The 14413-nt window shown below is 37.7% G+C and overlaps 1 protein-coding gene across 6 annotated transcripts in view; it reads right to left on the bottom strand.

Annotated features, from left to right (window-relative positions):
- Nucleotides 1-829: 829 nt before the first annotated feature.
- The window catches only part of WDR37 (WD repeat domain 37), a 40638-nt gene continuing 27054 nt past the window's right edge, over nucleotides 830-14413 (bottom strand). For all 6 annotated transcript variants that reach the window (XM_068673489.1, XM_068673488.1, XM_068673493.1 and 3 more), the window contains 3 exons: nucleotides 6053-6187; nucleotides 5544-5658; nucleotides 830-4057 (listed from right to left, as the gene is read on the bottom strand). In XM_068673489.1, the coding sequence (XP_068529590.1) occupies nucleotides 3926-4057; nucleotides 5544-5658; nucleotides 6053-6187 (382 nt within the window). In that variant the 3' untranslated portion in view covers nucleotides 830-3925. The remainder of the gene's footprint in view (nucleotides 4058-5543; nucleotides 5659-6052; nucleotides 6188-14413) is intronic.

Below are 14413 nucleotides of genomic sequence, written 5' to 3'. Positions count from 1 at the left end.
ATGAGCAGGAATAGCCTTTGTAAATGTCTATCACTTAAGTCATGAGGAGATTTAAGGCCATAAGTATTGCAAGTTTAAAATCAGTTGCAGTAAGTCCTGATCTGAATCCCTCAAGATTGACCAAAAATATAAATAAATAAACCAAAGAGTTGCATTCTATCCCAAACCAGCCCCTAAGTCTGTTGTGTCATCCTGTAACTTTGGTCTTTTATTTCTGATCCGTATCACCAGTGACACGAATAACAATTTTCCAGAGCACTAGACCTTGAAGATTTGAAGTAGCAATACAGGATCCCGAAGAACTTTGAAGTATCCTACTGCAGCGTCCTACAGCTGTGTTCTGCACTCAGGTACTGGCTGAGACTCTGCTAAGGCACCTGAAACCAGATGGCACAGCCTGCTCTGACACCAAGCTTCTTAGGATTGATTTTATCACTGCAAAACTCTGTTTCAAATGATATGGGTACAACAAGCAAACCATCATTAACCTAAAGAAATAGTGATGGAAGGTTTTAGACTGCATTTAAAATAGCACTCTATAAAGTACTGGGAAAAATTGCATGGAGACTTCTGTTTAATCTGCATAACAAAATGTGATTACAAAATGTCTTATACAAAACCGAAGACGAGAGCACAAATGCCAAGTCTGAGCACCTTTCAGCCTACACACTTAACTGCCAGCACGACCAAAAGCACTCCAGAAGTCCTACCTCAGGGGCAGACTTGGCCTTCTTCCCGAAGAACTGCACCCATCATTGCACTGGAAGTGAACTTTTTGAGCGAAAGAGGGGAAAATGGATAGGAAGATCATTCGACTATTAACAAGATGAAATATTAATAGCAATTTTAATGCAGAACAGAAGAACAGCAGGTTGCAAAAAAAAAAAAAGTTGAATGTTTTAATGCATTTTGAATCATAATGAGGAATAACATATTACATCTAAAAACAAATTAGCAGAATAATAAAAAGTGGTTCCACATAACTTATAAATTCTTTTTTTTTTTTTTCCAAAAAGATGGTTTTCACAGGTTTAGGCAACAAATAAAATGTTTCACTCCAGATTTGATTGTAAAGTATACACACAACTTGTGAAAACTGATGTGCATTGCTTGAAAGACATAAAAGCTTGATTTTGCCCAGTGATCAATTTCCTGTGAAATTCTGCACAATACTGAAACTGCAACTTTCCTCCATTTTATGAAATGTTGGACATTGAACAATGCTGAAAAACTCTCTCTAGAACATTCAAAGCCATGAAATGTTTTCCACGTGTTTAGCCAGGGCAGTAGCATTCGCTACTACTGCTCAAGGGTGATTTGCTTCAAGGGGAATGGCAGCCTGGGGTTAATCCTCAGGATATAGGATATATCCTCAGTACAGGATATAAAATAAAGCTAAGGGATAGTTCACTATTTAGCTGATTGAGTATTAGCCTGCTCATAAGAACGTGGCTCTAGCACCTTGTCTGGTTGATTCTTTTTAATTTTTAAAAAGTAAAAGTGTGTAATCAGCTCGTTCCTGGTGCCAGAGGTGTGTCCCTCTGGTGATATAAAAAGTTTGCAGCAATGATTAAACTGCATAGAATCCAGTGGTCCTGTGTTACATATGTATATTAGAGACGCCTAAGCTGTCAATTTAGTTCAGCAGGACCAAAACCATGACCTTCTTCCCCACCTCATGTAATTAAAGGTTAGTCATTGCTCAAGATGCTACACAGGCTATGCTGGAGAAACCGTTTCTACTGACTGGAAAGAAGCCTCTCTCTTTGTTAAGCAGCATCAACCTGCCTAAACCTCTCTCCATCACCAACTGAAAGAAGAAGTGAGCCTTTTTTCTTAAAGAATAAAACCTGCAACCCAACATCAAATGGCCTTACCCAAGAGTTAAAAACCCAGAAAAAAAAAAGTGAAAACAATCTTTGACACCATCCTTTAACCTTTGTTATCAAAAGGCTTAGAATTCTGCAGCTGCTTTCCTCAACCTCACTAGTTTTGGTGTTTTAAGATTTCTTCAATACAATTCTGCATATATCTTGTACCTCAAAAAAAAAAAAAAAAAAGCTACGACAACCCATACTATAAAGATACTGGACTACTCCATTAAATACCTTGGGTTTCTTCAATATTATGCACTCAAAAACCATTTCCAGGACCCCAGCTTCCCTGTAACTACTCAGTGATGCATTCACCATCCCCTTCCATTGCACTCTAATGCCTTTACATGTTAGGTAACAGGCAAACCAGCAAACACATCAGCCTTAATGTCATTATGAACAGTGCTGTATGGGACACGAGCACAGCTACAGCTTCATGTAATCCTAAGGTGGTGATAAAAAGTTTCAACTACTTTCCTTACAGCAACCCAATATACTGATTCCCACTGTCAGAGTGCTTTCCCTCACCCTTCATCTTATAGTGTGATATGTCAGACAGATAGGGGCAGTATCTCGCTCCAGCTAAGAAGTGTCTGTCTGAAGCAGCCTTCCTGTTCTTTTGAAGATGTCAGCTGCCACTTGCATTTACTTACATAATCAGCAGCTGTGGCGTAACACCACATTGCCAGTGCAAAAGCGGCTGAGCACAGCGAGGAGCAAAACCAGAGTAAGATCATTTGGGAGAAAGAAGGGAGACCTGTGTTAATTATCCCCCTTGGAACAGGATAGGGACTGCAGCAGCCCTCGCCACAGCTGAGAACACAAAGGTGACAGATGATGTTTGCTTATCATATTGCTCCATTAGCCTTAAGTGTTAATTATCTTAAGGATCACATTTAGTATGATTGTCTTTCCTCTCATGTCAGAGATAGTTCTTCAGCCAGAGACCAAAAGTGCTTTTTTCTAAGCTACAGAGAGATTCAATGCATCTTGACCAACATTCACTTTTGAGGTAGTACTAATTTATTTTGTATTGCTGGCTCAAAAAAAATAAAATCTGGGCAGTGAGCACATTTAAAAACATGCCCACTGTAGGTATAAGAAAAAAAAAATGAAAATGAAAAAAAAAAACACTATTTCCTTTCTGGGCAGATCACCAAAAAGAAGCAATCCTTCTTACAAAGGTCATCTCACATTCACTGGTAAAGTCAAACTTTCATATATGGTTTATAACAATAGCTATAAACTAAAGTGCTTCAAAATTTGCTTGACTAGATTTCAGTGATTAGAACCGTAATATTCTGGATTTTTGCTAGTGTGAAATGCCATGAGATTTTTAGAATCACTTTATATAAGAAGGGCAGAATGACCGTTTTTCTTTTTCAAAAGAAAAAGTACAAAAAGCATTCAGAATAAACCTTGCAGCCTATGCTCACTACAAGTAGTTTATATTTTCCTTCTCAAATCTACTATTTCTCCAGTAACTGGACTAAAAAATGGAGTTGAAGTTGCACTATACTGCAGCACTAAAAAAAAAAAAAAAAAACACTATTCCAATCAGATGCAAACAGGGAAACGTTTACAATCATATACCTAGTGAAATTCACACTTCATTTCAAACTTTTAGCCCTGCAGATTCTGTTTAACCCAAGGCAGATATGTAGACTCATGGAAAAACGTAACAGACTGCTATACATTCTCTACACTTACTACATAAATTTCACATTTATGTCACAAATGTAATGCCCTACTGTTTATCTATCAAACGCTAAATAACTTATGAACATTTATGTGCTCTATGCAACAGTGAACATATTGACCAGTGGATGCCAAAATATAAAAGTTCATACACGAGACGAACTAATTTTAAAAAAATCACATTTTCTGTACAATTCATGCAAACTGTGCACAACGTGGTAACAAGAACAACATTTGCTGAAGTCTCCATGTAAGGAAGAGCTTTTAGAGCAATAGCAGACCAGTATTCGGAGAAGTCTGCAGGAGTGTAGAAGTCCATGGCAACATAAAATGCAAAAAATTCTTCCAGCATTTCATTTTTCTTGTAACAAAGCGGGGATGTTGATGTTCCAGCCAATAGCCTGACGATCAAATCCACATGTGAAGAGGTTACAGATTGGGTGGTCCTCACTCCACGCTGAGCAGCATACCATTCTTCTGTGGCCCTGCAACAGTTTGAGATGTATCAGTACTGCTTACAACAAATTTGAAAGCCTCTGTGTCAACAACATAAAGTCAAAATAGAAACTTGTTCATGCTCTACTTTTTTTTGTTGGTTTTTGAGGTTCCTGTTATATTATATTATAGCCACTTCCATCTGTAAGGTAAAAATCTTTGTGACATTGAGACTGCTTAATACCAGAGCTGGGTTCATAAAGACAGAAGTCTACAAACAGGTGAATCAAAACTTTTGAGGTTTTCACAGTATGTCTGCTATCTAATTGCCACTTTATTTACAAAAGCAAACTGAATTTTGATTTTAAAACTTTTACTTATAAAAGCAATCTTAAAATAAGGAACTACTTGCTGGCAACTGCTTTCTTATGAACCTCCAAGGTTTACTGTTGATTTTTTTTTGTCTGTCATGTTTATAATTCAGAAAGGATAACAGTACAGCAGGAGGAATGTCATACTGAGGAAAAGCAATGCCTTATCTATTGTTCAAGTCCAATAGTAAGAAAAATACCTCAAGGAGGATTCTGACAAACATTTAAGTACAAAAAATATCCATGATTTCTGTAGTGTCGACCAGAATGTAAATATTAAGGAAAAATACAGAAAAGAAGAAAAGTCACAATATCAAGACTTAAAAATAGGTAAGCACTAAACAGCTCTTAAAATCCTTTCCTCAATTCTGTCAACAGGTGCTGTATCCACATACGTACTTGGTTTCCACAAAGCTGTGAGTGATACAGGACAGTCAGAAACCCTGCCGTTCAGATGGTTAAGCATCCTACTTCTTATAAAATATTTGAAATGTGCTGGAAAACTAAGGTCTTTAAAAAAGGTATTGTAAAAGGTCCCTTTGAGTGACATAATCCAATTAATTTCACTTAGTCTAATTTGCTACAATAGCAGTGCTTGCCGTGCCAAATAGTACCACAAATGAACAAACTTGGTGGCTACAGAAAGTATGGTTGAGTAGTTGGTACCAAATATCAAGAATTTCTTTGCATAAGCACGGGAGAAAAAATGATTTTCACCAAATCATATAAAGTGAGTTTTTAAAACTATGTCCCATTTTTTCCTTTTATATTTCTTTACAAAACAAATTCATCACACATTAATTGAAAAAAGCCTGAAACCTCAAAATCTCAAATCGAACTTTTCTGATGAGATTCACAGCAAGATGTTAAAACACTTTTAAAACGCTCTTAAACATTTTTATCCATTTAATAGAGAAGGCAGACACTGGGGTCACTTTCACAAGAAGAAAAATTATGATGAAATCCAGTTGAAACATCATTTCCAATTCCAAAATGTGGTTTTACTTATTTGCGCTTCGGTCATTTTCAACAACAGTGTATTTGTATAGACAAGCGTATTTCAGCATTTCTTCAGCTTTTACACTACAGATATGAAACCCTATTTTTAACCTTGTATGAAAGAGAAGCACAGACATACTTTAAGGCTATAAAAAAATTCAGTTACCTGTCTATTACTGCGAGGGAGCCGTGCTAATCGTACCCCTGACATGTCAAATAACCTAACCTGTCGGTTGTCATGCGGAAGCGCGATGATTCTTTGGCCAACACACACGTTAATCCTGCACATAAGAGACAAAAGTAGGTTATGCATAAAATAATCAGCCTGGCAAACAAAACTTGATGATATAAATTTAAGCTCACAAGAAGTGATATAGCTGAATTTTTCCTGGTTAGTATTCAAAAGTGGAAAAAAGAAAGTATTAAATCATTAAGATGACTTTTATTGTACCAGATGCTCTAACAGGTTTAACTTCTGCATTCCATATAAAAATCTCAGAAAATCAATACAATATATTTATTGAAAATGAATGTTGACTAAATCTGTATTTTAGAAAACCACTTCAGAATGCGTTCAAAAACTCATAAATCTCTCTGCACAGCTTTAATTATAGTGACTAAAACTAAATCTCTGTTCAGTGAATTAAGAAAATAGTAACTTGGAGATCTGCTTACCTATTGACTGCTGAATCTGTACGGATGGTTGCAATAGGAGACCTCATGTTTTTCAAATCCCAAACTTTTACAGTACGGTCATCACTGCCAGAAACAACATTGTCTCCCACGGTAAAAACTGCAGATGTCACAGTGCTGAACAAACAGGAGTAAAAATGAAAAAAGATCAAGCTCTGAAGTTTGTATTTAAACTAGCTGCTGATTTAGAGTTCTACTTCCCGCTCCTATGTTTCCATTAAAAAATACAGCTTGCCTTCGCCCGAGCACAAACCAAAATAACCTGAAATACAGAACTTGATGGGGGTATCTCAGAATAAAGCAATCTTATGAGAGGTTGTTTCATTTAAGGTCTAAAGGGCTTGACTGGCCAACATGCTATGAAAAGAAGCCCAACAGTGCAGAGTCAATTTGGAGGCACCACTCCTATTCCATTTATCCTAAGAGGACTGGGCACTTTTACCTCATGAAGCTTTAATTCACTTTTCCATTTCTTTGTCAATGTTCACTACGCTGAACAACAGACACCCAAAACTGAATCAGTAGTATACAATCAAATTCTTTCTCTCAAGTGTCTTGAGACCACTAACTCAAGTTGTTTTATTTTCCATTGAAAAACTTTTGTAGAACTACCTTAGGCATTTGCACAATGCAGACACATAGGAGATCCGACTTGAGATACAACTAATGCTATTGTGTGCACACACCTAAACACGTTACTACACACACAGAGCTTCCAGAACAACTCTACTAGCAGCAACTACATCAGCCTAACAATTTCCAAGTCTGATTTCAATTCCTATTCAACAATAGCTGAAGTCTGAGAGTCAGGTAAGAAAAATGGATAGCATGAATATGAATATGAATATGAATATGAAGAAGCATGACCAGCCAACTCTTCAAATTCGACCTATTATGTCTTCAAATGCACAAGTTCAACCAGAGAAGGACTCTCAAGAATATTTATACCAACTGGAAGCACAAAATATTACTTTCAGAAAATGTTTTTTATTTTTTATATATATATAATACATACCTAAATATATTTATATTATTAAATATTATTCACATAAACGATTTTATTTTAGAATTTTCTCTTATTTACATCTTTCACCTACTATTTCATATTGTACTGTACCAGTAGTACTCAGTATTTAAATGAAAATAGTAGTACAATTTGAATTCTTAACTTAAAACTAGTTTTTTTCTGTTCACAGAGTACACTAAGAAAGCATACAATCTCTCCCTAAAATCATTAGGAAAGGCTTCTCAACTCTGTTTCTGCAGATTTGATTTAATGACCTATCTTGTAACTTGGGTCATGCACATCAATTTCTTAGAATTTAGTAATTTTAATTTAAGTTGTCAGTTGTTGCTGTCACTTTGGTTGTTCTGCAGAAATTTGAATTCATGTCCTACCCAAGCTGCTGATTGAGATTAGCACTAGCCAGGTCACAATGGACCAGTTTATGCAAGCCTCTTAATTTAAATTGACACCAAATTAAGTTTTAATTAGGATGAAGGTCCACTTTATTCATGACACCAAGTTTCCTAATGCATTATTAGAGTGCAGCTAAGCTATCAGGGAGATGATTATAATAACAGGCCTTTGCCTAATCTTCTGGACTCATGAACTAAAAGTCAAGAAGTTAAAAGATACATGAAGGCCACAACCGAGGAGTCTTTCAATAAGCACCTTCACATTTGGGAAGAAAATTCATCCACACGATCAAGTTACTGCAGACATACAGTTGGTATGTTCTTAGCACAGAACTTCCACCTGTCTGACCTCCACACGACTTACTAATTCCTGCATTTCCTTCCCCACATTCTTGAAAGCAAGCTGCAAAATACCTCACAGTAAAACATTTCAGACTTCCACTGCACTCCGTATTGGTGTAACGCATTTGAAATAATGTTTAGCAGTTAAAATTGACTATTAAATCTGTACACTTTGCATAAGCATTGCAAGACCACCTTGTACATGACAGCATAAGGAATTCAAGCTGTAGAAAGACTCCAGGTGAGTGAAAAGGCAGCATTTTAGTATTCTGCTACCAACACACAGATATGATCTGTTTTCCCATCATACATTTTGTTCCAATTATCGTCGTAATATGTTCCCAAACTGTCTTTAAATAAACCTCCAATTTTGGATGCTTTTTTCACAACTTTAAACAGTTTTCCAGCTTCTTTGATCTCGTATTGGTTCTCCTTTATCACTTATCACTGTCAAACAGTTAAGTCTTTTTGACCACATAAAGTCTCTCTTTCTTAGATTTATCATCTTTCAAATGAAAACATTCAAAGCCTTTGCCATGCAAACAGAACGCCAGCTCTAGGTTCGCTCAAAGATTTTCAAAATAAACCAAAATCCTTTTCTGCACTACTTTCAGTTTGACAATTCATTCTGATATTACTGGGCACATCAGGAAGAAGTTTGTAAAATAGAAGTGCACCGGAGTTCTCCTGTAGCTCTCTGTGATGACTGGGTAAAGGGTAGAAAGGCAAAAGGAAAGCTGCCATGCTGTTTTCCGTGATGTCCTTAAAGGCATTTACTAGTCTTCATCCTCTGGCTCCCATCCCAAAGCTTCACTGGAAGGCACTGCAGACTGAGATATGCGCTATTTACAAGCACACATGACTACAATAGCCTTTTTCATAAGGAGCTCTGAATTCAAAGGCTAGATATAAAAGCACTTTTTATTGCAAAAAGGCAACATTGAGAAAACCCACTTCCTGAGAAGCAAGCTAAGCAAAGTCTGTGTGGGAAGAAAGAAGTTGGCAGAGCAGCCAACATCCCAATAACCTTTCAGAAGTATTGCCTCCCTAATCCCACCCACATCACAAAAATAAAAGGCTGCTTTCTGCATTTTCATGGGGCTGCTTTTACTTTCCATCGATACCAGTCTTCAATTTGTTCTAACCCAACTGAAATTGTGGTTAACGTCCCCTTGGCAAAATTAATAAAAAGTGTCAACAAAAGATCATCAAACCCCGTGTTAATGGAATGCTAGAAGACATTAGGTTTTTAATAACTCAAAAAGATGACAGGTATTATAGGACATTAAAAAAAAAAAACTGGCAAGGAAGCAGCAGTCTTATGACACTTCAAACCACGGGTCCCACAGGGAGTTTGGTGTGCTACGACCATTCTCCAGAAAAGCTTCAGCCCCCGCCAAACCCCAGCAAAACTCATTTATCTTGTCGTAGGGAGCAGCCGAGCGTGTACTTCCAGCTGACAGCGTGGCACTTCCTCACCACACACCGCTGCCTGGCCTCGAACATTCTGCTCCCTCCGTGGGTCTCAATCAACAGAAATACTGTAGTGCTAGCACTCCTCATTAGGCCGAACAGCTGTCTCCCCAGTCACACTGAGACACAGAACTGTTTTGCATAACAATCTGCTGAAATTTCACACACAGGGAAAAAAAAAATGATGTGGAAAATGTTGGACCATGAAATGCTGATGCAGAACACTTACTGGCAAAGCACCAAAGAAGAAAGTTAACACTGCGGTTTCCATTTTGATTTGCAACCTATGCTGGGGTTTGCTGTTGAGTACTTGGAGAGGACTTGTTTTCCTGGCAGTGGGAAGGCAGCTACTAAAAAGCACTAACCCGCATGTGGGCCAGGGTTCTGGAGAAAATGAACTGAAAGAGAGCTTTTGGATAAACACAGTCAACGTACACCAAATCATAGTTAACCAAATGAGAGCGTTCCAACTCACGTTTCATATTCCAAGTGGTAAAATTTAGGAATGAAACCTAAAGAAAGAGGTATTTGGGGCAGCATTTCCTGCACGCAGGAGTCCACCTTCTGTTTGGGAAAATAAGCATATCCTCACAAAGAGCACCCCACAGCCTGTGGGGAAGCTTGGACCTGGATTTAAAGCCTCCATTTATGGAGGGCAGTCTGCCCTGGACATAGGAGTACCACGTAAGGAGCACCCCAATATCTCCAGATCTGACCGTGCACTCAGGTTTTAGAAGTGCTAAGGAACTTAAGTCCAAGAGCAGCTACACACACAACTCCCCAAGTCTATTTCTGGTTTTATCTCCAAATATCAGCAGAACTTCTTCCTCCCACTTGAGAAGTGCTAAAAACAAACCACGAAAGAATTAACACAAAAACAGTGGGAATTCAGAGACAGCTTCATACCGAAAAGTCATCTATAGTGTTTAAATCAACAATGCCTTTCAAAGATACGCGTTCCATGACACTCAGAGAAAACACCCCATATCTCTTTTTCTCTGTCTTAACAAAAGTTACAGGAGATAAAAAGATACAGGATTGAAAACCAATTGCTAGCTTTTATGAGAATTACTCAATGGCAAGTTAGCAAATTAGTTAAGGTGCAGATGTCTTTAAAATCAATTCCATTACCTTTATGATGGATAAAAAAGGTTCATTTATCCCTGCAGTCTTGCTGCATGCGTTAGGTAAGCTTTAAAACAACAAAACACTATGAAGTGTTTTCCATTGAACAGGATATAAAGAAAAGGCCTTTGGCTACGCTTTTCTGTGGGTCATTTGAAAAAAAATCATAGTACTTTTTAGAGCATGCATTCACAAAATGGAATTAAGATTCCCTCCATCTACTGTAGTAAAGCTGAGAGCATTCACAAACATCTAAATAGATTTATTGCCCTCATCTTTTTTTTTTTTTTTTTCTTTTTGAAGTGGTTGACAAAAACTCCAATGGCTAACATCGAGTACAGTCAAACTCTGTGTTATATACTCCATTCCCTCAAACAAAACATATGATGGATTTTTTAATTATTATTATTATTAAGGAGATACAGGGTTTTTAATTTCAAAGTTACTCTTCCAGCTTAAAGAGACGCTTACTTTTTTATATTTATTAATTACAAAGCAGTTTTCTCTACAAGACGATTAGTCAATGACAAATTAAAAATCAAAAAGAAAACAAAATTATCAAAGAATATTATCTTTCAAACTGCTTTTTCATCACTTCAACTCCATGACGGTGCAGTAACTCTCTTTATTTGTCAAAATGTTCAAATACTGACATACATACAGCTAGCATTTATGGAATGACTCATTTGCCAGAATTTCAAAAGTGATTGCAGTACACCTCTATTTCCGAGTGCATACTACTGGTTGTATAGCAGAGAACTTGCTAGGATAAGGTCAGTTACTCGAACTGTTAGTATTATATCCTACAGCAAAACTTCCTTGTAACTGATTTTCTCTGTAACACTATGTACATTCCTTTTACAGGAAGAAAGGATTAAACTTCATCAAGTTTTGACTATTCTCTCAAAATAAAGATGGCAAAAAAAAATTCAAAAACAGAGAGAGTCTAATTGTCATTTAAAAAAAAAAAAATAGAATCTCTCTGATATCAACTCCATAGCATCACATTTTAATGCCTTCCCTCTTAGTCTGATGATACAATGTTTACAAGAAAAAAGCTAAGTTGAATACTACTGATTATTGGGGCTTACAAACCCAGTTATGTTACCTTTTTACACACATGGTAGTGATACCCTAAATAAAACTCCTAATTTTTTGGAGGAGACAGAACAAGATAGATACAGTAAGAGAAGAATCAGTCAGGCTTGGGCAGAAAAACAACAGATTTCACAGACAAGTTTTGCACTTCCTACAGAAGCTGAGTTGAGAGACCCACACACGGGGAATGCCAAAGGCACTCCTTGATTAGAAAAAGTAGAAAAACAGAAGACAGAGTAAAGCATCACTGATGGCATTAATAGCTGAGGAAAGACCAGAAGTATCTCAAGAACACCCAGTGCTTGAAACTGGTTGAATTTCACTGACAGCATCCAACAAGGTATTCTCCCTTCACCCACATCACCTTGGCTTTCAAAGGCGAACAAGACACATAACAGGTATGAGAATTAAATCTTGCAGAATAAAGGATCTGGGAAAGCCTGCTGACCTTGGCAAACTTGAGTGTCCATGAAACTAAAACAATTATTAGTCTCTTAATACAGGATGCCATTTTGACATTAATTCCACACTCATTAAATGTCAGAATTCAACCCAGCATCCTAATCAGCCACTAATCAAGTATTTTTACATTTTTTAATTCAGCAGAAATAGGAGTTAGAAGATGAAAAGTTGAAGAAGCGAAGGAAGTTTGCGCCTCCTTCGTTTCACAGCGCTCACAAAGCACAACTCACCATTCAGAGATACACAGCCAGCAGAGGTGCTGGAGCTTTCCACACATCTCCTATAGCCACACAATTGGAATGAAAGTCGAAGGCATATGCAGTAGTCTGGAAATGCTACAAGCCACCCCATTCTGCTCTTCAGCAGCAGTAATACCAGATCCACTTTGAGCAATTCTTGTCTGAGTTTGCCTACAAAGACATAAGACCACCAACTAACACATTCTTCACGTTGATGTACTGGCTCTGAGTCTGAGAACTCAAATTTTGCAATTTTTTCAGCCTAGGTCAAAAGCACCCGCTCAGATGATGTTTCTGAAGCCAGAAACATGCTTATTGCCATGACAAGTTGGTGCCTAACAAGGCACTACACAGTCAAGAAGCATTAACAAAGGGCATTCAACTAAGAGCTACCCAAAGCTGCTTTTGAAGACAGTATTTTACACCTTGGAGGTGTAAATCTAGAAAGATCTCACCACATGTAGAATACCTGAAGATTCAGAAAAACACTGACATTCTCTAGCTCTTTCAGATTATTGTATATTCCTCCTCCTTTCACTGTGTGACTGCAGATGACAACAGTGGAAAGCTCCAATTCATCTGCTGTATGCAACCTCTGCACCTCAGAGGCTGAACCTCTGCTGCTGATGGGAAGTAGTCAATGAATTTGTTGCTCTGTTTGTGGGTGCAGCTTTTGCTTTACCTGTTAAGCTTTCTTTGTCTCAACCCAGGAGTTTTCTCACATCTACCCTTCCAGTTCTCTCCTCCATCCCAGTGCAGAGGAGTGAGCAAGGAGCTCTGTGGTGCTCAACTGCCTGCTGGGGCTAAACCACTTGAGTGCCAAACACAGAGGCTTTAACTCAGGAAATGAGCTCAATTAACTTGCAACAGGTCAATGTCTGGATGATACTGCATCCTTTTCCCAGGGCTCTATTAAACATCTCATGGAATAATATGATTGGAAATGAAAATTACTAGGAATATAAATTCCTTGTGGTGCACACAGCAAAATCATACAGGGAATAGTAGTAAGTGATACAAACTGGAGGTACACCAGGTATAATACGCTAGACAAACTCAGACGAGAAAGGCACAAAAAGTTTAACAAGGAGGTTAAATGCTGGAACAAGCAACTTACAGGATGTACCAAGGACTAAGTTGAAATCTTTATTACTGAAGAACTTAATATAAAATCGGACAATTCTTCTAAAATTACCACTTAATTAAAAATAGGCACCACTATAAGAAGCCCAAGACAGATGTGATGATCACAACAGGCTCTTTCTGGCCTTACTGGACAAGGTTTTATTTTCTTGGACTATCTAGTCCTTTCTAGTCAGAACTGTGACAGGAGTAAACTACAAGAAATACCCCACTTCTAATAAAACAAACAGTTATATGTGCAGGACACCAAAATAACACGTGATTTCCTAGTCCATTCGTTTAAAATACAAACAGACTCAACTCTGGTATACATACACCTGTTTTGAGCAAGTATCAGTTGATCACACAAGGCAACACACAGTAATTGCTTTTTGGTTTTAGAAATCAACTTATAAAACCATACTTTGTATGTAACAGTCTCAGCCTGTTACACTGTAGTTTATTTTTAAAAGATAAAGTGCCATTTTGACTAAATCTGCAATCATTACAGTTAATAAAAAAGGAATTTGAAATTACACTATCCACCTACGTCTTCAGTATGCAAACAGACACAAAGCATAATACAGCAGTGAACAGAAAATGTAGTTTCTGAGCAGGTTTAAAGTCTTTACTTTCTCCCTCACATTCCCAAAACTAAAAATTGCTTTTGGAATCAAGAAATCACATGTCTGATGGCAAAGTTTTAAGAGGCAGAAGTGGTATGCCACCCTCTGAGTTCAGAGTCTGGCACCTACGAGTCTCTTTTATGTGTGAGTTTTTTCTTTGACAGCTCTGAGCTGGGGCTGCAGGCACCCAGGCTGGCGGCCACCAGCAGAGCTGTGGTGCCATCTGCTGGGCGCTCTGCTGCCCGTGCTCCTGGCTCTGCCACCAAGCAGTGAAGTATTTAGGAAAAGCTGCTTTTACTCCCTCACCAGTATTTTTACTGCATTCAAGAGAGAAGCAAGAGCTACAAAGTATAAAATATAGCAGAAAGGAACAAAACTTCAATTCTGAACCATACATCAGTAGGGTTCGATGTTGGTTTAGATCTCAGATGAGAACA

The sequence above is a fragment of the Anas acuta genome, chromosome 2, assembly GCF_963932015.1.
Source record: "Anas acuta chromosome 2, bAnaAcu1.1, whole genome shotgun sequence".
NCBI classification, from domain to species: domain Eukaryota; kingdom Metazoa; phylum Chordata; class Aves; order Anseriformes; family Anatidae; genus Anas; species Anas acuta.
This window is presented reverse-complemented; position numbering and strand designations above follow the sequence as displayed.